Source organism: Argiope bruennichi, chromosome 9 (assembly GCF_947563725.1).
Source record: "Argiope bruennichi chromosome 9, qqArgBrue1.1, whole genome shotgun sequence".
NCBI classification, from domain to species: Eukaryota; Metazoa; Arthropoda; class Arachnida; order Araneae; family Araneidae; genus Argiope; species Argiope bruennichi.
The window spans coordinates 13,875,331-13,903,159 of NC_079159.1; the positions used below are offsets into that span (position 1 = coordinate 13,875,331).

The 27,829-nt window shown below is 28.8% G+C and overlaps 1 protein-coding gene across 1 annotated transcript in view; it reads left to right on the top strand.

The window, feature by feature from the left end:
* Positions 1 to 27,829, top strand: part of LOC129984797 (synaptogenesis protein syg-2-like) — a 147,669-nt gene that overhangs the window by 114,291 nt on the left and 5,549 nt on the right. The window contains exons 4-6 of the mRNA XM_056094753.1: positions 13,837 to 13,972; positions 16,703 to 16,836; positions 23,927 to 24,107. Coding sequence (XP_055950728.1) covers positions 13,837 to 13,972; positions 16,703 to 16,836; positions 23,927 to 24,107 — 451 coding nt within the window. The remainder of the gene's footprint in view (positions 1 to 13,836; positions 13,973 to 16,702; positions 16,837 to 23,926; positions 24,108 to 27,829) is intronic.

Consider the following 27,829-nt stretch of genomic DNA (forward strand, 5'->3'; position numbering starts at 1 on the left):
TCGAAAAACACGTTTTTAGAAAATGTCTGTCTGTCTGTCTTTGACAAAGATAACTCAAAAACGCTTTGAGCTAGACGGATGAAATTTGGTATACGTTTTTTATACCAAATCGGCAAATTTCTGTCAAATTTTTAGTAACATCTGTTCAGAGGAAGTCCGTACGTCCAGCTGTTCGAATATAAGTTAAAATGACAACTATGAAATGAAGAGAGCTAGAAAGATAAAATTAGGTACATAGATTTAACATATATAGTGTAAATAGCACCTGGCAAAGTTTGAGCTAAATCCATCAAGGGTTGACTGTCTGTCGGTCTGCAGTTTCAGAAGCATGAAAATACGATAGTTCAAAAGCATAATGACATAAATATATCATATTTGGAATGGGATTTTGTAACGACGTGTAGATTTGTGTTAAATTTCTGTTTCAATCAGTTGTGGAGCGTGTCTAAAAGGCAAATTCGATTTTTGAATACTATTAACGTATGCCAAGAATTAATCTCCAAGGACAACAGGATAGATTCAATTATTTTCACGCCAAAAGTTAATATTTCGTAACTATCGTATGCCAATACCAGGCATGGCGTTCTCTGGAATAACACCTTTATTAGAAAGTATGCGAGAAAGTTTTGAGAAGACTACTCCCGCTTGTTTTCAGACCATACCGATTTGTAGTTAGGAACTAGAAAATTAGCATCACAACACATATTTGATTTGATATTAGAAAAAAAAAAATAGTATGGAACAAATATAAGAAAAAAAAGTAAGAAACAAATATGTTTCGACTGTTTTATAATTAATATTAAAAATGTAAGAAAAAAATATTTTTCGACTGTTTTATAATTAATATTAAAAATGTAAGAAACAAATATTTTTCGACTGTTTATAATTAATACTAAAAATATAGAAACAAATATTTTTCGACTGTTTTATAATACTAAAAATATAAAAAAACAAATATTTTCGACTGTTTTATAATTAATACTAAAATATAAAAAAAACAAATATTTTCTACTGTTTTATAATTAATACTAAAATATAAAAAAAAAACAAATATTTTCTACTGTTTTTTAATTAATACTAAAAATATAAAAAACAAATATTTTTCGACTGTTTTATAATTAATACTAAAATATAAAAAACAAATATTTTTCGGCATGTTTTATAATTAATACTAAAAATATAAGAAACAAATATTTTTCGATTGTTTTATAATTAATACTAAAAATATAAAAAACAAATATTTTTCGACTGTTCTTTGATTAATACTAAAAATATAAGAAACAAATATTTTTCGACTGTTTTATAATTAATATTAAAAATAAAAGAAACAAATATTTTTCGACTGTCTTATAAATGAAAGAAAAAAATTCGTTGTATATGGCCTACATTTTCAGCTAAATATAAAATTTACTAGCAAAAAAAAATATTTACAACTGATAATTTTCATTGTCGAGAAATTCCCAGTTCCCTTAAAGGCTATCATATACAATATTATGTTAATGATAAAGGATGATGACCTGATAATAATTGGGAATAAAATCAATATTGGCAAACAAATTGAAATCCAATATTTAACAGAAAACTGAAATCGCTAGTTCTGAATGTTCAACAACTATCCCAAACCCTGATTATTTATTTAGAAATGGTATTGGAAGAGAATGTTCAATCAATCAACACCGCTGTTACATTTCATTCAAATTCAGACTTTACGCTCTGAAACATTCTGCTACATCGCTCTGAAAAGCACCTTTTCAGTTTTCAATCAAAATTCGTCGAGCCTTTCGTATCTCGCTGCTACAGTTGCAGCGAAAATGAAGAAACGGATTAAAGGTAAAAGCGAGGCTCGCCTGTTTTCAAAACACCATTTTCCATCCGGATTACCAGGGCGGGGAAAATCTCGGCGCGCGCGAATTAGGATTCCCAATTTTTATTTTGGCGGCGGACGTCAGCTTGGAGAGGAAGACAGAGGCTTATGGAAATGCATCGCTGTTGCCAGATATTGCGGTGTTACTTTTGAATGTAATTACTGGCTGAATGCTACTAGATTAAAACTTTGTAGACGGAAGTTTTGTCTTTGTATCTATCATCCCTAATGGTGGGTTTTACCTTCGTGAGGCGGTGAATTTATTTCGATTTTTGAACATTTACTTTTAAGTTGGTCTTTCTCGGTTTTAAAATTTGTCTCATACAATCAATTTAATGTCCTGACTTGGTTCCATGGTATATTTTATCTTCGTATAGAATCTATTATTGATTCCAATGATGTAGCGAGTGTGAGTACCGCCTGGGGTATAATAAGATATTTTTCGCCCCTAAATATATTGATTTTCAAGTGCAAACGGCAGCTGGGGTTTAATGTTGCTTTTTCACTTTTTTTTTTGTCAAAAAATGTGTCTGAATCAATTTACTGTCCTGAATTGGTTCAGTAGTATATTTTAGAATCTATAGATGATTCCAAGGGGGTAAAGAGCTTAAGTAGCGTCCTATACGTAATAAAACATTTTCGTCCCTAGTCCTAATAAACTGCTTTCCAAGTGCAAACGACAGCACAGGGTTTAGTATTACTTTCTCGATTTCAAAATTTGTCTCGACCAGTTTAATGCCAGAACTTGGTTCCGTTGATCTTTGTATAGAATCTATAATTGATTTCAGTGGCGTAGAGAGCGTGAGTAGCGCTTGGGGCGTAATAAGATATTTTCGCCCCTTTCCAAGTGCAAGCGGCAACCAGATAATTTTGTTATTTTCTACGCTTTAAAATTTGTCTCTACCCATTTAATGCCCTGATTTAGTTCCTTAGTATATTTTGTCTTCGTATAGAATATATAATCGATTCCAGTGGCGCAGAATGCGTAAGTAACACATGGGACACAATAAGATATTTTTCGCTCCTAATCTTATTGAATGGTTTTCTAAGTGCAAAAGAAACTTCGGGCATGATGTTACTTTTTTTTCTTTTTTTCCTCATAATTTTCTTTAAAAAAATAACATTAACTTACTAAGGGGAGTGCTTTCTTTGCACCCCTCTAAGACAGACCTGCTGCCCTCTATAGCCCTCTTAGCCCCCTCTTATCATAGTGACACAGCTTGATTTTCAACTCTTTAAGCATGTTGAGGCATAAATTATAAATATTTAATTTAAAAGTAACTCAGGAGTAGTTTAATAATCATAAATATTATTTTGGAAATAGTTTTAATTCAGATTGGCAACAGTGATATGTGATGGAATTTTTGAGTTTGTTGTTTTAAAAGATAATAGAGTTTGAATAAAAATAACTTGACGTTATTTTGGTAATATTATTTATAATGTAGTAAGATTTCGTTTAAAAGTAGGTTCGTTTGTATTCAATTTTTGTTGAGACACGAACGCAACATGCACATAATGCCCAATAACCATATAACGATATCTTCACGATATTTTCCGCCATTCAGAATATGAATATAAATATATTGTAAAGTATTTTACGCTAATAGGCAATGCCGGATTTCGACAATATGAGGTTACAGGCCCTAAATTATTTTGAAATCTTTCCTGGGCAAGCTCTGTCGATAACATGAAAGTAGCGTGAAATAAACTTATTTGTGCTTTTAACTTTACCTTTACGCTTATTTTCTAACATTCGTTATTTAAATTATAGGTATTTCCTATATTTTCTTTTATCGCATCTATATCTTTTATTTTCCATCCTTTGTCTAAAAAATATTTTTCATTATGGTAAATTCTATATACTATGTTATTATTTTTATGGATTTATACCATTGTTTAGTTTTGCATTTTGTATTACCGTATATGTGAATATGTATTTTAATTATATTCCAGAAATTTTTTTTGCAATTCTACCTTAGATATGTATTATAGAGGAGTCAATATTTAGCAAAAATTTCATATGCATTAGTTTAAAAAAAGACTCGCGGAAAAAAATATCTACATTTTTTATCTGTCCGAGAAAAATCCTACTCCCAAACGGTTTTATAAAATCAAATGTTTTTAGCTTCTTAAATTTGGAAAAGAAAAAAAAGGGGGGGGGCACAATATGTTAAAGGTTTGTGGCTTGGGATATTGAAAAACGCATTTGCATTATTTTTTCCTGAATAACAAAGATACAGAATCTATTTGAAATTGTTAAACAGTAATTCATAACAATAGTAATTAGAATAACACGTTGTTTTCTCCCTGTGAATTCAAATAGAAAAGTATTTTTAGCCAATTTTCGATAACTCCTCGAATTAGTTTAAATTTTGAAAAAAAATGCAGGTATAGATCTGAAATTTTTGTCAGTATTCCCTTTAGGATAACATGTCCTTTAAGCGAACTGAAATAAAAACAAATCTGGGAAATAAAATCATAGAGTAAATTTCAAACGTTTTATGAACTCGAAGCTTGGCCGAGTGTTCAGGTTTGTTTTGCTCATGGGTGGGCAGATTGGCAGTCTTCCCGTTGAAGGATTTGGTTAAATTTATAGAATTTTGATGGTTTACATAATTTGATTACTCACAGACGCATAATAGGAACAGCAGACGTAATTAATTATTTAAGAAAGAACATCATTTCTAATTAAATCAATAATTTCTCGACTTTAAACATGAGAAATCTAAATGGCTTTACCAAAGATTAATTTTTCTATTTAAAAACATTCAAACAATCAATTAAGGAAAAACATCATTTCTAATTAAATACACAATTTCTCGACTTGAAACATCAGAAATGTAAATATTGTTAGCTTAATTATCCAAATGTCGTTAGATTAATTTTTCTTTTTTTTTCAAATATATACTTAATTATTTAAGAAAAAACATTATTTCTAATTAAATAAATAAATTCTTGACTTAAAACATGAGAAATATGAAAATCATCAACAAAGATTAATTTTCCTATTTAAAAAAAATAGAAATAATTAATTATTTAAGAAAAGAACTTTATTTCTAATTAAATAAATAATTTATCGATTTGAAACAGGAAAAATCTGAAAATCGATAGCAAAGAATAATTTTTCTATTGTTTTTTTAAAAAAATATAAATATTTAATTATTTAAGAAAAAACATTATTTCTATATAAATAAATAATTTCTAGTCTTAAAACATAAGAAATATTAAAATCGTCAGCAAAAATTAATTTTTATATTAAAAAAATAGAAATAATTAATTATTTAAGAAAAGAACATTATTCATAATTAAATAAACAATTTCTCGATTTGAAACATGAGAAATCTGAAAATCGTTAGCAAAGAATAATTTTTTTTCAAATAGATGTACTTAATTATTTAAGAAAAAATGTAATTTTTAATTAAATAAACAGTTTTTCGACTTGAGAAATATAAATATCGTTATCTGAATTATCTACATATCGTTAGATTAATTTTTTTTTCTTTTCAAATAGATATATTTAATTATTTAAGAAAAAACCATTATTTCTAATTTAAAAAATAAGTTCTCGACTTGAAACATGAGAAGTCAGCATTTCTTTAGTAAAAATTAATATTTTTATTTTTTTTAAATCAAAATACCATAAAAACGATGTGTTTTTATTGTTTATTCCTGGGTTCTCTAAGTTCGGCGTCTCTGTAGTCTTGCTCGTTTTTGCGCAGCGTGACTCTTTCGAGACTATCGGGGCATTTAGATACATTCAAATAATTGAAATAGTTCTTTTTGAAAAAAAATCATTCTTCAAATGGTTATTAGCATAAAAAAGAAAATCTAATATGAGCTTAGAATTATGTCTTTCCATAAATATATTTTGTTCAAAATTTTATACAAAACTATAATTTGGGTACAAAAATCATATATCAAATATCCCCTACATACATAGACAATTTTTTTAAAAAAACTATTGAGTTGATAAGGGAATTCCTAAACTACTAGATATGAAATTTATTAGCGATTTCAATGTTTCTTTATAGATGTCTGATTAGATAAGCTTATATTAATTATGATAATTTGATTATCAATAAAATTAATATTAAAGTTTTTAAATAGTTTTGCTTTAGCCAGATTAAACTGACATTCCATTTTGAAGATACACAATTTGGCTTGGACCTGGCAGTTTTGAACCATGTAAAGATAAAGAAGTCGACATCTCAAACTCCCACGTCACAGCAATGCAAGAATATTAATCCTATAATAGATATAACGCGTGCTATGTCGATGCGCTTGATGAACTTTCTGCAGAATCGGGTTTCAATTACGGTTCATACAAAAAATTTTTTTAGAAACCTGTTTTCAAATTCAATATTTCCAAAAAAATCGGTTTCTGCCGGTTTTCGAATTTTTGCCAAAAAAAAATATATATATATTTTATTTAATTCATATAAAATAACAAAAAAACGAAATCAATATCAAAGTCAAAGTATAAAAAATAAGGTTACATATACATATTACTTACACAAAATAACTAAAAAAAATTCAAATAATATTTATATTATTTTCACTCATTTTAATTTTTCCTAGGAAAATAAGATTTTAAAAAACATGAAATATCCACTGAACGGTGGCCAAGTCTTGTTTTTATCATGGACGCAATATTGCCCGATACTGAAAATATTCGTTCACTAGCTACAGAGCTTGGTTTTATACTTTTTATGACATCAAATAACAAATCTTTTTTGTTCTTTTATTCGTTGCCTCAAATAATGAAAATTCAGCTTTCAGTGTCTTTGGATTTGTAAGTTTTTCTTCAAGAAACTTATGAATTGATTTTTCCATGGCTTTGTTTAAAAAAGCATTACTCTGATGAGTAGTTTCTTCGATTTGTTTCTTCATCAGAATCGGTTTCCACATAAGAATTTGGAAATATTCCAGACAATATCTTTCCAGATAACTTAATAATTTCGGTTTCTGAAGCTAAGGAAAGTACACTAGATTTCTTCGCTGAACTAGAAATGTTTTGTGGATTTTCCAAATACAGCAAAAGAATTGCTAATTCTACTTGTCTTCTCTCTTGAATTCGTTCTTTTAAAGTATATAATAATTTCAAACTCATTTCAATTTAAATTTTTAAATTAATTTAACAGAAATTCAAAAATACCTTCACTTGTTAATAAATTGGCATCTCTTCGCCCTAAGTCTTCGGCTACTAGACGAATCGGTTCCAAGACTTTATGAAGTTCTAAAAGTTTAGAATATTCATCTCCATTCCACCAATGTCATTCAATGCTAAAACAATACATTCTGCTTCTGCCAGAAAACTTCCAGTCATGTTTTTCATACTATTCCACCTTGTTTTGGAGTCAAGAATTAAATTTTAATTTCTTTCCTTTTTTCTTTTTTGATATAATTTTGAAGAATGGTGTTTCTTACTGGATATTTTTTTAAAGAACTTACAACTTTTTCTAATTTGTGAAACTGATTGTTTGTAATTGTCAGACAAAATAGGAATAGAATGTTTTCGGTTACAAACATAATAAATAGAACCATCATAATCGTTATATTCGTCTTCCGATTCTTCACTTGAAACATTTATTTAAAATGTGTTTGCGGCTCGTTGCATAGAATGAATAGCCAATCAAATAAGTTTAAAATTAACTTTTACATAATAATATGAATATTTTAAACCGGTTTTCAAATGTGACAGATTTACTTTAAAAAATCGTTTTTTTTTTTTTAAACCGGGTTTGAAAAGCTGTCAAACCCTAGTCTCAATAGCAAATTTAATTCACAGTACTTGGAAAGACATATATACAACTGCATTCCGACATAGCAATTAGTACTTGTTTTTGTCAGTTTTCAACTTCTTTTAATATAGAAATGTTACAATATATTACAATAAAAATATGTACAATACATAGATATACTACAATTAAAAAATATTTTAATGCACAGTTAAAACAAGATTCATTTCATATAAATCAATTAATTTCAAATGCAAGGTATATTAGGAATTAGTTTAAGTGAATCTATGGCACATCATATAACGTTTCTACGACTATCAGTAAATAAAACAATTCAATCTTTCCATCAGAAGGTGTGCTTTAAAACGTACATTAAATTTTTGTACCCTTTTACTTCATTAAAAATCCTTGTTACTTTTTTAAATAAAAAATATTAATATTAGGATATATAAATACAAAAGTATGAACAACTGACAGAAGCTATTAACCATTTAGTTTTAGACTTGATATTTATTCCAAAACCGTCTGTTTCTATTATTAGAATGCAAACGAAGTAAATTGAGCAAATATTTCGCTACAACTTATTTTATCGAATTTTTTTTTCTTAGATGTAAAAAAACGTAATATTTTATTTATTCGTTTCAAACTGATCTGTTATGCAACAGATGGGAATTCAAAGTATGAATTCCGGCGGTCACAGAATTGTATTTTCTAACGAAATTGCTTCATAAATCATTCTGCCGAAGTTCTGTATGATTCAGATTCAAAGGGGGAAAAAAAAGCAAACGATTTTGAACAAAAAGAAGAAAAAAAAGAACATTTCTTGATTATTCGCATTTGTTTCTGAAATATGGAATTAATTAATTTTATTGTTGGCTTCGTGCAGGAATTGGAGGAAATTCTGAATTTGCAGAGCTACAAGACGGGTGCTTATTTTATATTTAGAAATATTTCATTAACGTTGTTTCGAAAGAAGGAATAAGAAAAGTCTTTTTCACGACTGAATTGAATGATAATTAAAATGCAGTGCACAAAATTCGTTAATCACGCATTCGAATGATATTCTTTTTAATGAATATGACGTTTGCAAATAATTATTCTTTTTTTTAATGTAAACGAAACAGAATAATATTACAACTAACAAAAATAATTTTTTAAAAGTAATAGCTGACGTAGATGAGTCTATGGTAAAAAAAAATGATAAAAATAATTTTTTTTTTTACATAATAATGAGTAAAATAAATGTAAGAGTCGTAAATGAACTGCATGCATTTGCGTTTTTAAAGCTTAATTATATTTTTAAAAAACTGCATCTTCTGGTTTTACATTCTCACTAAAAATAGATTTAACAAGTGCATTTTCCGTTGTTCACAACTATTACACTTATTTTTTATTTATTTATTTATTGCTAATTTTGTTCGCCCACATAAATTAAATGAAAACAATGAAAGTAAAGCTTAAAAGTAGATTCTATTATCCTTATAATGAAGCGGAACTTCATCTATTTAAAATTTAGTTTATTTTCTGAATAATGTTCTTATTAAAATTATTAGATATTTTTTTCAAACACATCTGAACTAATAGACATTAGTCAAAAATATGTTTATAGACTTTTACTAAATAGATAATATTTGTGTGTTTGTACATTTTATTTTCGAAAAAAAATGGAATTTCTGCAATGTTTTTTTAACTCTATTTTTGATAAACAAGAATTCTTAAATTTTGTACAATCGTGGAAAAAAAAAAGAACAACTTCATTTTATTCTGCGGGCTTATGTTTGTGTAGTAAATGCCTATTATAAATCAATATATATCTATTATAAATCATATCAAATATCTGTAAACTGCAGGCTCCATCGAGGCTGTGTGTAACGTAATTGCCGCGCCGCTTATCATCCGGGTATTGACGCGCGAAGCATTTAAAAAAAAGGCTATTCTCTCCTTCTCTTCGGAACGCTCTCGCGCACACTGCCTCGAGTAAAAATCAAATGTTTAGTTTCTTTAGTTAAAATGTAAATAAAATTATTTTTCTCAAACGTCCCAATAATTGGAGTCATCAATAAATACATTCAACCCTAATTACTACATCTGTCTTATGTTGAAACTTAAATTACGGTTGTCTAATGGTTAAATTGTTGTTTTATATTGAAACTTAAATTATCATTTTAAAGGTAATAATGTCTTTAAAAATTATGTGTCTAAAATGTTCATTAGGGAATGTCAACAAATGTAAATTTGTACAAAGTTCAAGAATTTTAGAATTTTATAAGGCAACTTCCTTTTATGATGTCATCTATGGATTTCTAATTGAAAAATTATACGGAGTTACGCAATGTGTGTAATTAATGTACCTTGATTATATCGACAGATACTTACCATTTTCTGTTAAGGGGTCATTATCATATTTATATATTTTGTAGATGTCATTAATAGTATAGTACTGTGCAAATCAATCGAGGCAAACATAAAAATTTTCTCAAATCTAATTTAATTAGAATAAGTTCATTTACACATATTATACAGCAATTTAATGAAAATATACACACTGCAGATTTAATGATATCCCGTACAATTTCGGTATGGATTCCATTAATTAATTACAATAGTAATTAAGTAAATAATTAATATTTAATAAATTCAGTTAATTTTTACGTTATTATAAAAAATGAAATTTTTATAACATTCACAAATATTTTTTTTTCTTGGATAAACATTTTATTGGCCTTTTTCTTCAAGCGCTTTTTGCATATTTCTAATTTGCATTTGGAGAATTACCAGGCCAATCGAAATTGTTAATTGTTTTTCTTGAAATATATTTTATATTAGCTTAGAATTATAGAATGTAACAAGACACTATTGGAACACACTAACACAATCAACGAACGTTTGCGTGAAACAGACAATTTTGTCTTGCGGTTCTGAAATATTGTTGTTGGACAAATGGCACTTTACAAGCCCGCTGATAGTTATCTGTCAGCGATTTACGCCGAGTGAGCGTCTCTTATTTTTTCAGTAGCGCCAACTAGAACCAAGAGTACGACTTAGCTACTCCATGCGTCACGTTCGCTTGTGCAGCCTTTTTTTATAGGGGGGGGGGGCACATTCGCAGAAGTCACAGATAGAACACAGAAGAAGAACAACCATGCCCGAACCTGGACGCCCAGATCGCGGGAAAGACGCGCTACTCCCATGCCAGGACGCCGGCTCTGAAATGTATTTCTTAGAATTAATCATTTCCTCATCAAGTGCTGGGCTACTAAATCCACCAGGTGTAAAATAGTCCCAAAACATCTACTTTTGAAAGTGTTGTTCTCGGAAAGGTTATCCTGGACTTCAGCTGATTCGAAACTCTTGCAAGAAGAACGCGCATCGCCGCTGTATAACCTTATTCCAATCTTTAAAAGTCGAAGATTGATATTACCTCGTCCAGTGCAATTGTCTGCTCTTCATGCGAAGATAACAACTCTTTCAATATTGGTGTTCTTGTCATTCTTTCTACCTTAATAAGTTTTCGTCATATTATCGACGGATCAATGCTCACATCAACAGCCAATAATAATTCTCTATACAAAACTGTGCTTGTCTTTCGAGGATTTATTTCAAACAAGAATTTTGTCTGTCTGAAATGCTGTCTGACATTTGTGCCCACATATATTATTTTTGTTGTTACAAATGATAAATCAGGCCGCGTTCTATTAGCTAAATATAAAAGTTCACCAATTAATTCTTGATACATCGTGATGTCAACCAGTTCATTTGTGGAAGGGAAACTCTTATCTTCTCCTTTTATAATTGGAGTTTTAACACTTTTACATTTTTTTAGATTATGTTTAACCAATAATGATTCAATATATTCAAATAAATCAAGACATATGAATTTACGTTTTCATTTTGTGAAAGATTTGTTGAAAGATAATGTAATTAAATTAGAATATGTTCAAACAGAATGTTTAATTGCAGATTTTATTGAAGCTAAAAAAAAAGCTGTTAGTGAAGAAAAGCTGAAGTATTCTGTGAAAAATATTTCGTTAATTTCTTAATTTTTGTATGTAAATATAATTTTTGGTATTGTTGTGTGCATTTAATTTTTATGTGTATTATAAATGCTCGAAAAATGTCACTCGCAGGAGGGGTGTGTTGGGATGAAGCGAGCGGACTATTTTTCTCGCGTAGGAATATCTGTGCGACTACGCTTCTGGCGCTTCGTTCTGGCACCATTCCTCCCGCGAACAAGATGCTGTGTGCGTAATTGTAAATACCTGTGTTCTTTTCTTTTCGTTTTCTATGTCCAATAAATGTGCTGTCTTCAAAAACCATGCTGAGATTATTGAAAAGTAACAACAATTTTGATTTGAAAGATGTCTTCAAAACATTATTTTGCTGATTTGTGACACTGTTCTGCCGTTGTACTTTTGTTTTTTCATTGACTAGGGAAGGAATAGTTAAAATATCGAGTAATATAATCTTTTTAATTATTTGTTTTTTTATCAAAGTTGTCCCAAAATTCATACAAATTCATTGAATTTGCCATCATTCGTTCAGTGAAGTTTTGGTAAACGTATTGGCAAACCATTTGACAGCTGATAGTTTAGGATTAGTAAAAATGTAGTGCTACACAATAGAACAATGTTTTTTCATTGTTGAACAATATTTGGAAAATAATGAAAGTCTGGCGGCCACAGTTCGAAAATTTGTGAATTGCCCCCCTAGATCGTGTGATTTAACACCATGGATTTCTTTCTATGGGGTTATTCGAAGTCAAAGGTCTATGCCAATAAGATAACAAGCCTGCTTGCATTAAAAGAGGAAATTCAAAGCTGCATCAGAGAAATTCAGCCACATTTAGGCAAAATGGTCATGGAAAATTTCGATAAAAGAGTACGCATGTGCCAGCAAAACCATGGAGGGCATTTTCCCCATGAATTATTCCATACGCAACTCCTCTTTACTTCACATTCAATAAAAATATAGCAATTTAAAGAAAAAAAAACTGTGTTTTTTGTTTATTTCAAATCTTGCATTAACATTTTGTTCTACCGCGTAAAGCTCCATTTTTACTAACCCTAAATTATCAGCTGTTAAATGTTTTTTAATAAGGTTGCCAACACTTTGTTGCATGAATTGCGGCAAATTCGAATCTTGCATTAATTTTGTATCACACTTTGATAAGAGTAACTATTACGTAAATACAATAATTGTCATTTCTTTATTTAAACACTAAAACTTAAATAATTGATATTATATTTACAACATTAGCAAACATTTTTTTCCAAATGGAAAACACAATCACTGCTTCTTATAGAAAAATGTTATATAAAACAAATTTCTACTGGCATCTCTTTTATGTATCTTTTGTGTGTCTTTCAAGATTATAAAAATTTACAAATTTTATTCTTTTAAAAAAATAACACCATGACCATTCGAAAGGTTTCTGCTGTTTTTATTGACATTACACTTCGATTATTTTTCCTGTTCAAACCGTTGTAAAAGAAAAGAACATAAAATTTCATAATAACCCTAGATAAAACCAGTAAGGAAATTTACAATTATTTAACTGATTTCAATTAGCGAGAAGAATCTAAATCATCTTTTACATCATCAATTTTTACTATGTCCCTTAAATGCCCTCCAGACAGAATCTTCACCCTAAAATGTTATTTCAAGCATATTTGTTACCTGACCCAAGTTCAGAAACCGTACGCCCTGATTTCCAATGAAAGTGAAATTCCAATAAAATATGATAAATGCATTTAAGGAAATTAAATATAAAAGCGTCCACATACTTTTGATTATATTGTCGTGTAAATGAAGTGAGCACAGATGAACTGTGTGTTATCTAAAGTCAAAGATAACACTCGCTAATCTCAAACTCAAAAGGAACTAAACCTTACATTAGTTTTTATCCACAAAACGAAATGACTCAAATCTTCCAGATTTAGAAAGATACATAAATTATAAGAACATTCTAGAACAATTGAGAAATAACAGGAAGCAAATCAATAACAAAACATTTTCGGGTAACTTGACTGCATTTTATGAAATGTCGCCTTCAGTTCATAGCATTCTACCGCTGTTTCCAATCACAGCATTCTACCGTTGTTCAGTCAGATGTTTTGTTACAATATAGTGCATAGTAATTACTCTTGATATCCCCTGGTATGTTATGGTACTGCTGCAATCTAAATGTTATGCGTTAATGGCACTACTATATTTCCTTTCGTTTTTCGTCAACAGATGTCAAAGTCTGATCAAAACAATATCTACCTCCGTAACCTGAGTTTAGAAAGCCACGGCAACTACACTTGCCAAGTGTCCACCGACAGACCGTTCTTCCGATGCGTCCAGACAACTCGCCAGTTGGAAGTCGTAGGTTAGTATGCTCTACTTCTATTAGTTGTCTTGTTCTCTTCTCAACAATCAATACATATTACACGCAAAATGCCTGCCATCCATAAAGTCAAGTTACTTAGTCTGTGTTTCTTCATAAGGCTCATTTCTCACTAAATAACTGGGTTATAGCTAATCATAAAAAAATTTCCCATAAAATCCTATTATGTTAAAATACAAAGTCGATTATAATCGAAGAAACGTGATGAATTTAACTAAACGATTATTTAATGACTTAATTTATTTTTTTCTCATTAAATATTTTGGTTATAAATCTTCATTAAAAGTTTTCGCACTAAATCCAAATATGTTAAAATACAGAATCGATACTAACCGATGAATTGGGATGATTATTTAATGACTTAATTTATCTCTTTTCTCACTAAATAATTGGATTATAACATTTCATTAAAAAATTTCGTACAGAAACCAAATATGTTAAAATAAAGAATCAATGTTAATCGAAAAATATGACGAACTTAACTAAACGATTATTTAATAACTTAATTTATCCCTTTTCTCATTAAATAATTGGATTATAACACTTCATTAAAAATTTTCCGAGGAAATCTAATTTTGTTAAAATGCATAATCAATATTAATTGAAAAATGTGATGAATTTAATTAAACGATTATTTAATGACTTAATTTATTTTTTCTCATTAAATATTTTGGTTATAAATCTTCATTAAATGTTTTCGCATTAAATCCAAATATGTTAAAATACAGAATCGATACTAAACGAAAAATACGATGAATTGAGACGATTATTTAGTGACTTAATTTATTCCTTTTCTCGCTAAATAATTGGATTATAACACTTCATTCAAAATTTTCGTACAAAAATCAAATATGTTGAAATAAAGAATCAATATTAATCGAAAAATATCACGAACTTAACTAGACGATTATTTAATAACTTAATTTATCCCTTTTCTCATTAAATAATTGGATTATAACACTTCATTAAAAATTTTCCGAGGAAATCTAATTTTGTTAAAATGCATAATCAATATTAATTGAAAAATGTGATGAATTTAATTAAACGATTATTTAATGACTTAATTTATTTTTTCTCATTAAATATTTTGGTTATAAATCTTCATTAAATGTTTTCGCATTAAATCCAAATATGTTAAAATACAGAATCGATACTAAACGAAAGACACGATGAATTGAGACGATTATTTAGTGGCTTAATTTATTCCTTTTCTCGCTAAATAATTGGATTATAACACTTCATTCAAAATTTTCGTACAAAAATCAAATATGTTGAAATAAAGAATCAATATTAATCGAAAAATATGACGAACTTAACTAGACGATTATTTAATAACTTAATTTATCCCTTTTCTCATTAAATAATTAGGTTATAACACTTCATTAAAAATTTTCCGAGGAAATCTAATTTTGTTAAAATGCAGAATCAATACTAATTGAAAAATGTGATGAATTTAATTAAACGATTATTTAATGACTAAATTTATTTTTTTCTCACTATATATTTTGGTTATAAATTTTCAATAAAAGTTTTCGCATTAAATCCAAATATGTTAAAATACAGAATCGATACTAAACGAAAGACACGATGAATTGAGACGATTATTTAGTGACTTAATTTATTCCTTTTCTCGCTAAATAATTGAGTTATAACTCTTCATTCAAAATTTTCACTCTAAATCCAAATATGTTAAACTACAAAATCAATACTAATCGAAAATATGAGGAATTTAACTAAATTGTTATTTAGTGACTTAATTGATTTTTTTTTCTTACTAAATATTTTAGTTATAAATCTTTATTAAAATCTTTCTCTCTAACTCCAAGCATGTTAAAATACAGAATCAATACTAATTTTAAAATATAATGAATTTAACTAAATGGTTATTTAATGACTTAATTTATCCCTTTTAAATAATATCAAAGTTCTAAAATCTCTTACATAATATTTACGTATATGTTAACTGTCTTTAACTAGTAGTATTGGAAGTACTAGTATTGGAAGAATTTCACCATGCTATTTTATAAAACTAAAAAATATAAAATAAATGTGATCAATATCCTGTAAATCATTGCATAAACAGATTAAAATGTTTATGAAATAATTTACAGGCTGGCTTATTAATACACAGCGAAATAAAATCCAGCTTCTTAATTCATATCCAAAGAAACAATTTTTTTAAACTTAATTTCAGCACTGTTAAAAGAACGAGATTGAATGTTTTGATGGCACAAAGCAATTAGTTTGAATTTCATCGTAACAATAAAAACATTGTTGCAGATTATACGTCAAATTTTTTTAATTGTGAAATTTAGAGAAAAATTGCACGGAAAATAAAATTGGTTCCATTAGAAGAAGAATGTTTTGAGTTCAAGAAAATAAAAAAAATAATTTTTGTGAGAAAATATTTTCCAAGAGATATAGCAAAAAACATTTACAAATTTTTAAATTTATATTAACTTCTGGATTTCGAGAAGTTTGACATCGAATTTCTTATTATCATGAACGGCACTCGCACCAAATTTCATCTAGAATGAAGAAAAAAAATTCAAATTTGTGTATAGGAACTTACAAACATTCGTCAATGTATGTGAAGATCACTTCACTGATGGCATTTATTTGTAAAAATTAAATTTCCCTTGCTAGAAAGAAAACCAACGAATGATTATTTTAAACACATATGAAAGTTCCTTTGTATTATTTGAATTCCAGTGCCCCCTTCGGACGGTCCTATACTTACGGAAGAGAAGTCCGATTACGAGGTGGGTGACAACGTGTCCATCCTCTGCAACTCCGGCAAATCGAAACCAGCCCCCGAACTCAAGTGGTACATCAATGACCAGCTGGTGAGTTCCTCAGAATTAATAATTTGGCGCACAGATAATACTTTGCATAAAAGTAACAAGTTATTCTTTTTCAATCCTTAATTTTTGATGGACTAATGTTGCCTTAATGTTAATAATGCCTTACTAATGCTACATTCACATATTATTCTTTTACAATCGTTAGCTTTTGAAAGACTAATGCTTTTGTCTGACTGATGATTCGATTACATGTTGTTCTTTTGAAATCATTAGTTTTTGATAGACTAATGTTTGCATCTGTCTAATTCTTCCTTTACCTTTTATTCATTTCCAGTCCTTAATGTTTGGTAGGCTAATATTTATGTCTCATTAATAGTTCGTTTGTATGTTGTTTTATTGCAATCATTAGTTTTTGAAAGACTAATGCTTTTGTCTGACTGATGATTCCTTTGCATGTTATTCTTTTGAATGACTCTTTAACCTTTTTTTGAAGTCCTTATTTTTGATGGACTAATATTCTAATCTGACTAATGCTTCGATTATATATTGCTTCTTTGCAATCATTAGTTTTTTATACTAGATTAATGCTTTTGTCTGACTAATGATTCAATTATATATCGTTCTTTAGAAATCAATAGTTTGTGATAGACTAATGCTTTTGTCTGACTGATTGTTCCTTTGCATGTTATTCTTTTGAAATCATTAGTTTTTGATAGACTAATGTTTGCATCTGTCTAATCTTTCGTATACATTTAAATTTTTTTCAGTCCTTAGTTCTTAATGGACTAATGTTTATGCCTGATTAATAGTTCGTTTGTATGTTGTTCTTTTGCAATCCATAATTTTTGACAGACTAAAGTTTATGCTTCGTTTAGATTATGTTCTACCCCAATCTTTAGTTTATGACAGATTAATGCTTCATTTTTGGAATGTACTAATTTCGTCAAATCTTGTTGAAATATCAATATTTCATTACACAGCAAAAATATACATGAAGATTTATTTTAAATTAATTCTTATGGGACACGTTTTTACATAGCCTGTACTTAATAAAATATGCTTATGTAAATTTTATTTTTAGTTCATAAGAAAACAAATGTTGAAAATAATTTAAACATTTCATTCTTATTCCTATTAAGTCACTAGATACTTCAGCCATGAACTTCTGCACCTTATATCTAAATGAAAGCAATATTGAGCAATTTATTGACTGTCAGACACTATAAAAGGAATTAAAAAGCCTTGTTATCAAGATTACCACGATGCAGAGTGAAAATTGGAATATGGAAAATTAAATAAAATATTCGACACGAGAAAAACCTGATTTATATTAAATCAAAGTCACTCAAAAAGTTTGTCAACAGGTTATAATTTAGAATTTTTTTTATCTGGACGGAATATTACCTGACTTGGGGGATGCCTCTTTAAAAGTTAAAAATTATCATAGCTGAATTTTAAAATTTAACTTTTTTAGGCTAATGCATTTTTATTAGATATAATTAAAGCTTTCATTTTATTATAGAATCAATTTGGTACATAACTACGCTATCGTTATTTTATTAAATTACTTACATTAAAACTTTATAAAAGCCACCAGCCTGTCTTTTAAAAATAACGAGGATCAAACATTCACAAAGTTTCGAAAATAGTATGATAAAAGATTAATCAAGATTTTTTTTACATCAGGGATTGTATTAAAGTTGCAGTATTATATCTCATTTATATCAATAAATGACAAAAACAAAAAAAAAGCTAGTAATAACCCTAAAGTCTCTTTTCAACTGCAGGTTTTATTTTATTACTTTTTTTTATTATTATTATTGTGGAACGTTTCAGTTCATCGGTGAATTGAAGAGAAAAAAATCCATATTTATTCAATTTAATGATTTAATAAGCTCATCTTGGAAGCAAACAAGAAATATTAAATAGATTTTCAGCAGCACACGAACAGATTGATTTATTTCAAATAAATATTCATGATTGAAATATGACGTTGCCAAACAGCACTTTATAAATTATTCATGAAGTAAGGAATGAAGAATATTTATACCATTTTATGGAAACAAAACCCTGTTAATGGAACTTTTTTAATCTATCTTTTTTTTTTTTTTTTTTTTTGCTTTTATCATTTATTAGGTAAAGTAATAATGAAATGATCCGCATTTTTCTGTTAATGCATTTACAATACGGCTTTATTGGAGGATTTATGGAGATGATTTTAAACATCAGTTAATGAATAGATTTTTTTTCAACGCAGACGATAAGTTCGTGATTCCAAAATTGTTAATTAAATTTTATTTTTAATGTGAGGGGCTCTCTTTTTTGCTTTTAGATGGGCGGAATAGTGTCGACTTGTGAAAAATAGATTTTAAAGCTCATAATAATGTTTGTTTATTATAATCTCAACTTTTCGTATAGTTGATTGTTTTTATCAGATTGTTTTTTTACAAATTAAGAATTTAAATATTCCATGAATATATTATTAATGATTTTAAATCAAGGAGTGAGTTCATTAAAAAATCATGTTTATAACTGGAAATGAGTGAATAATTGGATCAATTTTAAAACTTAATTAGGCTATCACTATTAAAAATAGAGTTTAATCAAGTTTAGATTGAGGTTCAAGTTAGTAAAGGCAGTAATGATTAAAGAAATACAAATTTTTTTAGTAACCGTTTTGGTAGTCAAATAGATTAATTATCTGTTTAGGAAAATTTGCTTTAACTTATCCTTTACAACTGGCATAATTCATAGTATTTGTTCGCTGTATACAGCAAAGTATGCATTCATCTTCTACAACGGGTAATATATGACTATAAAATTCCGAATTTATCAAAAATGTGTTGAATTTGTCTTTTGTGTGTGTGTGTGTGTCTTAGTCTATTTATATGAGATTGCTACAATCCATTACTATGTTAATTTTTTTCTCATGTTCACACATTATTTACATATCAAAGTGATTAATTTAATTTACTGATGTAAATATTTTAAAATAACTTTGGAACTGATCTTATATATTTGAAAAATGGTCAGAAAATGAAGGCGGCAACTGAGTCAGCATCCTTTCAATAAACTTCCTTTCCATGCCATCAGAAGGAAGAATGACCCTTGACGTGAGATTTTAATGTACAAAAGGTCTACATATAGGTGGATCTTTATGGTATCGCGTTTCTAACCTACCATCTTCCAATCCTCAAGCCGAGATTTTACTTCTCGGTAACTATGGCCTTTATCAAAATTATTGTCTTATTTCAAACTAACCGTCTTTGGCGACCAGCTGGTTAGCTATTGGTTATATTTAATTGCAATAAAATTTTTCATCTCCATGATTCTGTCAAATTGTCAGACATTAAAGCCATGTTATTTTAATAGTATCATATATGAATTTTATAAGGGAGACTAATTCTATGGCGTCATGGCGCTGTTGTGTCTGGTTTATCTATTTTGTAAGTTCAAAAACTTCATTTTTTTTATTCATCTTGTAAGTTAAACCGATATTAGACAGAATCCTTCGTTAGCTGCCAACAATGGAAGAAATATTTGAGGGAACAATGAAAAAGATTTCTGTTTCATTCATAACAGTGAAAATATTGCTGTGAAATATATTTAAAAATTAATTAAATCCAGGCAAAAGAATTGTAAGACAGTTGAATTGGCATCATTGAAAAAATATTTTTCTTTCTTTTTTTTCTTACTTTAAAATGGTGTAAAAATAAAATTAAAATTCAGTTAATTTTTTAATTAATTAAAATTCTAATAAATATTTCAAAACACTCACTCCTAGATTCACATTTCCATCCTCCAAAGTATATCTGGGGCAAATTTGATAACTCAAGGTCTAAGTCTAGCCTTTAAAGTGCCAACACGCTCATATTCCTCTTTATTATAAGTAGAATTATAGATATAGAAATAGACAGAGATAGAGACAGAGACGGAGACAGAGATAGAGATAGAGACAGAGACAGAGATAGAGATAGAGATAGAGATAGAGATAGAGATAGAGATAGAGATAGAGATAGAGACAAAGATAGAGATAGAGATAGAGATAGAGATAATGATTTTAATAATTAAATATTGTTTCAGAAATATTGTTTCAACTTAACAAATCTGATTCTTTAGAAAATATTTGAGAGAACACCAGATAAATACAGGGTGTTCCAAAAAGATTGAAGAGAGCGTTAATTTTTACTTACAGATAAGTTGGCACTGTAAATTGCAAATAAGTTCAAATTAAAGTTAGAAATTAATGTCTGTTAACGAAATAGCTGCTGCTATTAATTAACTTTTTAATTTTTACATTACCTCGATAGACAAAACTTATCAATCAGAAATTTTTCAATCAGAAAACTTTCTACTACTATGTCAATATAAAGAAAAAAATGCATAATTGTATTTTTAAAATTAATTGAGCTATGCTTAATTGAATAATTATTGAAAATGTACATTAAATTAGAAATAGAGACTTATGAAGAGCTGGAAATAACGACGATAGCAGAAAAACTCTCACGAATTTTGTCTTGATTCTTACTGCATTTACGAATTTTCTGTACTTTCACACTTCAAGTTTTAATTGAAAAAATATTGTATTTGAGCTGAAAACTGCCAAAAAAGTTCATTCAAAGGAGTTCTAGAATGAATTTGCTGATGACTTTTTTGAAAAATATTTAATGAAATTTAATATGCATAAATAAACTTTAAGTTTATTCATGTTTAAAAAAATTCTAATCTTTGTTTAGATTATTTTTTTTAATGTAATAGATTTTTTAAATAAAATAGATAAAGCATGGTATTTATTACATTATAAATGTAAAATCATAGGCGACAATTCAAATTTCGAATCTGCTGGGCATGAAAAAACAATAATAAATAATTTCCGCAACAATAATAAATTAGTAAAAAAAAAGTCCATTTGTTGAAATAATTATTTTGTGCTTTTATATTCTCTTCAGTAATTTAATTTCATTGGCAAATAAGAATTTTAATTAAATTTTGTGGACACTTGATAATTCTAAAACTATCTAATTTTTAATACAGTTTTATTTGTTTCCTGCATATTATAAGTGAAAACCCAATATAAATTAAACTTGCACAGAAATTATTCCTAGAATTATTTTAATTAATAATGTATTTAATTAACTTTATTTAAAGTTTTAATAGCATAATTTTGATTTTCATAATCTAATTAATAATAGCATTTCAATATGCATAATTAGTCTTAGGCCTAAAAGAGCAAAGTTCACATTCAGATGTAGACTTTAGAAACTAATAATTTTATAATCTGTTCATTCATTATTAGTGACGGATTTAAGCATTTTACAGCGCACATTATGACTTTCCTCTTTAAATAATATGCAGATTAATTTTCACATTTCAATATATTTTTAACTTATTTAATATATTAATGATTTTTAATTTTATTTATTTTTGTTGATAAATGCGAAAAAAATATTTTTGTCTGCTTATATATAGTATATATATTGTGGGATAAATGTATAAATTATTCCATTCTTGAAGCATCAACAATAATTATTTATCATTTAATACTTTCCCAATAAATAAATAAAGTGTTCAATTATGTTGATATTTGCAAGGAAATGATAGAATTGAAACATATGTAACATTACAGGCTATCATTTTACAAGACCTGTAAACTAGAATATAACATAACTAGCTAAATGGATTAATATTCCAATTTATTGTGAGCTAATCCGTTTAGGCGACCAGCTGTTTGGCCTAAAATATCGGTTATAATTGATTTCAGATAAATGATAATATCATAGAACTATTAAAAACGCAAATGTCCGGTTCATCCTGTTCATCTTGCGTAATTATATCTCATTTTTTTTTATTCGTCTGATAAAACACATGAATATTAAACCAAATTCTTCTTCCTTAGCTTTCAACACTAGAAGAATATTACGAGATTAAATTTTTGATGGAGCAATGAAAATGGTTTGAATTTCAGAGTAACAATTTAATATATTATTGCAAATTAAGTAAAAAAATATTTTTTTAAAAATTGCCAAACACTGAAGGAAAATTTGTACTACTATTAAATATGTATGATTAAAAAGACAATTTCTTTGAAAGAGTGTAAAATTCATTTTTGTGCAATAATATTTTTCGAAATTATCGACGAAAAAACGCCAAAATTCAGCTTGTTCTTTTGTTAATTAAACTTTTTTTTAAAATTTCAATTTGCACATTTTCATCCTCCAAGGTATATATGTGTCAAATTTGATAACTGTAGATTAAACGGTCTGACTTATAACGGGTTAACACTCTCTCTCATACACGCGCACATACACACACATACATTAATTCTTTATTATTATGTGGAGATAAATAATTCGTTCTATTTTAATTTTTAATAACGATTTTAATCTCTGCTAATAATAAAGATGAACATATGCTGCATGTGTGTGTGTGAGAGAGAGAAAAAGAGTGAAAGAGAGGGAGAAGGAGAGGGTGTGTTGGCGCTCTGCTGGGGAGACAGTTCAAATTATAGTTACCAAATGAGACACTTAATACCTTTAAAGTCGGGAATATGCACCTCGAGAGATTTTCTTAAAAAAAATGTTAGAATTTTTATTAATTAAAAAATTAAGCTGAATTTTGGCGTTTTAATTTTTTGGCCGAAAATATTATTGCACAAAAATAAAAAAATAAAAAAATCACTTCATTTTAAAATTCGAAAATATTTTCTTTTAGATTCTACCATTTTAATCATTGTGGAAATTTTTGATTTTTTTTATCGAATTTTGGCAATTTTTTAAAAAATACTTTATGATTGAGATATAATAATATATTATATTAATATATTATCATAATATATTAATAATAATTAATACGTTTTATATTGTTCTGGTCATTCACTATTTAAAGATTTTAATTTTAATTTTTTTTTTGTTATTTTTATTTATTTTGTGCAGTTGTGGAGTGTGGTTCATTGGAGTTTTTTTTTCTATAATGTGTATTTTCTGTCAATAAACAAACAAAATTCCAGTTAGAAGATTACTTTAATAATTTTGGTTTTACCCTCATATTTTTGAACATTCTTTTTCTTTTAATATACTAATAAAAGCATACTTACAAAAACCTCTACTTTTTTATTATTTCTTTTCAATTTCAGGCCCAGTCTGACTTGTATGACAAAGAGACGGTTGTGTATCCAGATCAGCTGGAAAGTTCAAGTCTGGCCCTCCGCTTTCGCTTGAAACCCGACGTCCTGCACAACGGAAAAGTCATTCTCAAATGCGTTGCCACCCTCAAACACATTCATGCGGTCACTATCAAAGAAATCAGAGCAGCAGGTAAGCTTAATCGTTAAGCCACTTTCCGACGGCCCATGCGAGCCTTGTGTCTGGCGCATTTTCCCCTCTTTCCCCTCACTTGATATTTTCCTGAGTTCTTTGATATCTCATCATTTTACGACCAGCTTTTGGAAAGCTGCCGATCGACATTCACAGACGAGAATGGTCCTACAGTGGGTCAGATGGCAGATTTATGAGCATATCCGTAAAGGCAACGGGTTACAGGAGCGGGTCAGAATATTCACAGTGTTAATTACAGTAGATTCCAGTATGATAAGAGTGGACTTTCCACATAACAGGTTAATCTTACTTTATGGAATATGCATTATCGAACGAATTTATATAAACTCAATGATATTTCTGAACTAAAGGGTATCCCAAAATTAACGCAAGATTTGAATTTGCCAACATCCAAAGTGTTGCCAAACCTATTTAAAAAAACCATCTGACAGCTGATAGTTTAGGATTAGTAAAAATAGAGCGTTGCGCAATAGAAAAAAGTGTTAACGCATTATTTGAATTAAATAAAAAGCACAGTTTTTTCTTTAAATTGCTATATTTTTATTGAATCGCAAAGTACACAGGATAGGGTTATGAATGGAATAACATATAGGGAAAATGGCCTCCGCGGTTTTGCTGGCACATTCCTCAAAGCTGTAAAATTCCTGTCGAAATTTTCCATGACCATTTTGCATAAATGTGGCTGCATTTCGTTGATTCAGCGTTGACTTTCCTCCTTCAATGCACGTGGGCTTATGTGCTTGTTGACATAGAAATTTTAATCCCATAAAAGAAATCCAATGGTGTTAAATCACATGATCTAGGGTGCCAATTCTCAAAATTTTGAGCTTTAGCTATCAGTCTTTCATTGTTTTTTAAATATTGTTCTATAATAAAAAATACGTTGTTCCGACGCTCCATTTTTACTAACCCTAAACTGTCAGATTATTTTTTTAATAGGGTTGCCAACACTTCACTGTACGAATGGTGGCAAATTCAAATCTTGCATTAATTTTGGGACACGCTTTATTAATCAATACGTAATTCAAGTGCAAAAATGCCAACTTTGTTCAAACTAAAAACAATGATCTAACAAAAGGCATAAAAAAATCCCACTTGTGGAAATTCAATTTATTTTACATGTAATGCGAAATAACAAGTATTAAATCGGTTTATCGAATTTAAATTAAAAACTGAAACTGAGAGAAAAAATTTGTGGTTACAAGTATTATATAGACTTATACAATGAACTTTCGAATATTAGGATAGCTAAATTAAATTAGGAATAAATTTTAAAAATAGCAAATTTTGAAAAGTATTCTTTATTATTTTTTTAATTTGAGTAAACGTTTGTAATTTTATTTAAGTAATAAATATTACACTAAACAAAATGCTAGCAAACATTTCAGAACGATATGTGCATTTCTTTTTGAAAAATTTAATTCTATCATAAAAAAGAGTCGTTAGAAAAAAAATAATGTCATGAATTTGCAATGTTACTTCCCCAGGTAGGAAAAACAATTTTGCAAATATTGTTCGTTTCAATATCCTGAAACGACCGCTTTTCGACGATTCTGTCTCACTAAGGAGAAGACGCGGAATGTTGAGCACATTTCCGGAATCATTCTTTGACCTTGATTTCGGCCCTATTAGATACTTTTTCACACAATTTTTTTTCACGTGCATATGAGTATCGTGTCGTTTCCGATTGTACTATTTTATTCTAATTTAATTCACGAATAATCCGAGTTTACTTTATTGTTAAATGTAAAAATCTCCTCCTTTCATCTTGCTTCTCCCCCTCCCTACTTTAACGAATTAAACCCATTCTAACGCATGCGCAGAAGCGCGGAAGGTTTTAGAATCCGTTGGCAAACAATATCTCCAACAGATGCTGAAAGGATGCCAAGTCAATGACCTCTGCCCATAGGGTCTAGGCGAAGAATTTGGCGATTTTGTCAACGGAATCGGGAATTCCGATTTCTGATGGAATTTTGACGGCATGTCAGTTAGGAGTAAAAATACGATAATCTTCTAGGTTTCTTTTTTTTGCGTTTTTTTTCCAACTCAAGCGAGTGGTCACTTGAGAGTAGCAGATGATTCGAGAAGCATGAGCAATTGTGCAAAGTCTCTTTGTTGACCATCTCTCTCAACGCTATTTTTCCGCGGTGATCTGGGGGTAAGGTTTCGGGTTCGAAACCGGAAGGTTCCAGGTTCGAGACCCGATTCCACCGAAGAACAGTCTTGTGGGTCCGGTGCACGTTAAATCCATCGGGCCAAACGTCCTCCCGGTGGTGTGGTGTGGAAGTTTGGAGAGAGGATTACCAGCTCTTACCAGTGTCTTCAACTCAGGTCATCTGACCACGGTTCAAAATTACGAGGTCCATCCCAAAATAGCCCTAGTGTTGTTTCAAATTGGAACGTTAATATAATCAAATTAACCTCTATGAAAGATTTGAGCTGCTGCGGTAATTTATTACCGGTTTGCAGTTTGTTGCAAATGCGGATCTTTATAATATACACGCTTCTGCTAAATTTTGTTTCTGTACGTTCGTGTCTTTATAGAGAATGAATTTATTCATTATTTAGTCTGTCGGACTCTTTCACCGCATGCACTAACTAGCCCATGATTTTTGGAAACATTTTCAGTAATTGCACTTTCCTATCTGTCCAGAACCGAAATAAAAATCCAGGAACTGAAATAAAAATCCTATTTTTAAAATGCTGTTTTACGAATTCAGATATTATAATTATTGATTTTTCAGAAGAAAAAAAAGGAAATTGGATTTGAGGTTAATAGTTTGATTCCGTTATTAAGATTGAATTAATTTTCCAATGACCTTTATGCTCACGAATATAATTATGTGATGTTCTTCAAGAACCGTCCGCCACAAAATAAGAATTTTTTTCTTTTCAAGTTTAATTTTCAGAGCTTTTTTTTAGTTTTGAAAATCGATTATTCTAAGACCACCTGAAATTGAAGATTAACACCATTCTTGTATAGAAATTCTTTTTTTTTTCTGTCCGCGAAATCTGACCATTTTTTTAATTATAGCCAGTCACCCCATTACCACAGAACTAAGCCATATAAACCGGAATTAATCTCGAATTAGGACCGATGGAAAGTAATTACTGGCCTTTCTCATCGATTCAGTTTTTTTTTTTTTTTTTTTTTTTTTTTTTTGATAAAGTCTATTTTTTCAAAATAATTTCAAATATTGATCTTAAAGTTTTAGCTGCTATTTCTTTTTGTAAAACACATACTTTAGTTGAATTTAAATAGTTTCACTAAGTTGAAAATAAATTAAAAGTATTTTTCCAAATTTTCGTTTTTTTTTTTTTAATTTGATCTTACCTTTTTTTAAAAACTATTTTAAAATTAGAAAGCCCAATGTATAGGGTGGCCATAAAATAACTTTCCCTGTTTGGAGGCATCTGCAGCTAAAACGAATGAACGAAATGAAACCACGTTCCATATAAAAATTGTAAATGGCATGGGAAGATAAATTCCGCAGAAGAAAAAAAATTAGTGCTAAAAGTTGCCGATAGGAGAAATATTGGTGCTGCTGTCATATACGAACGAGGAAATTTGCATATCGAGTTGAATTATACAAAATTCCTAGTGCGTGCGTGACAGAACAGAGCGCCGTCTCATATCCCCGTATCCGTGACCATTCCGGTCACTGAACGGTTTGGTGGGCATGTTACGGGAATTTTATTTA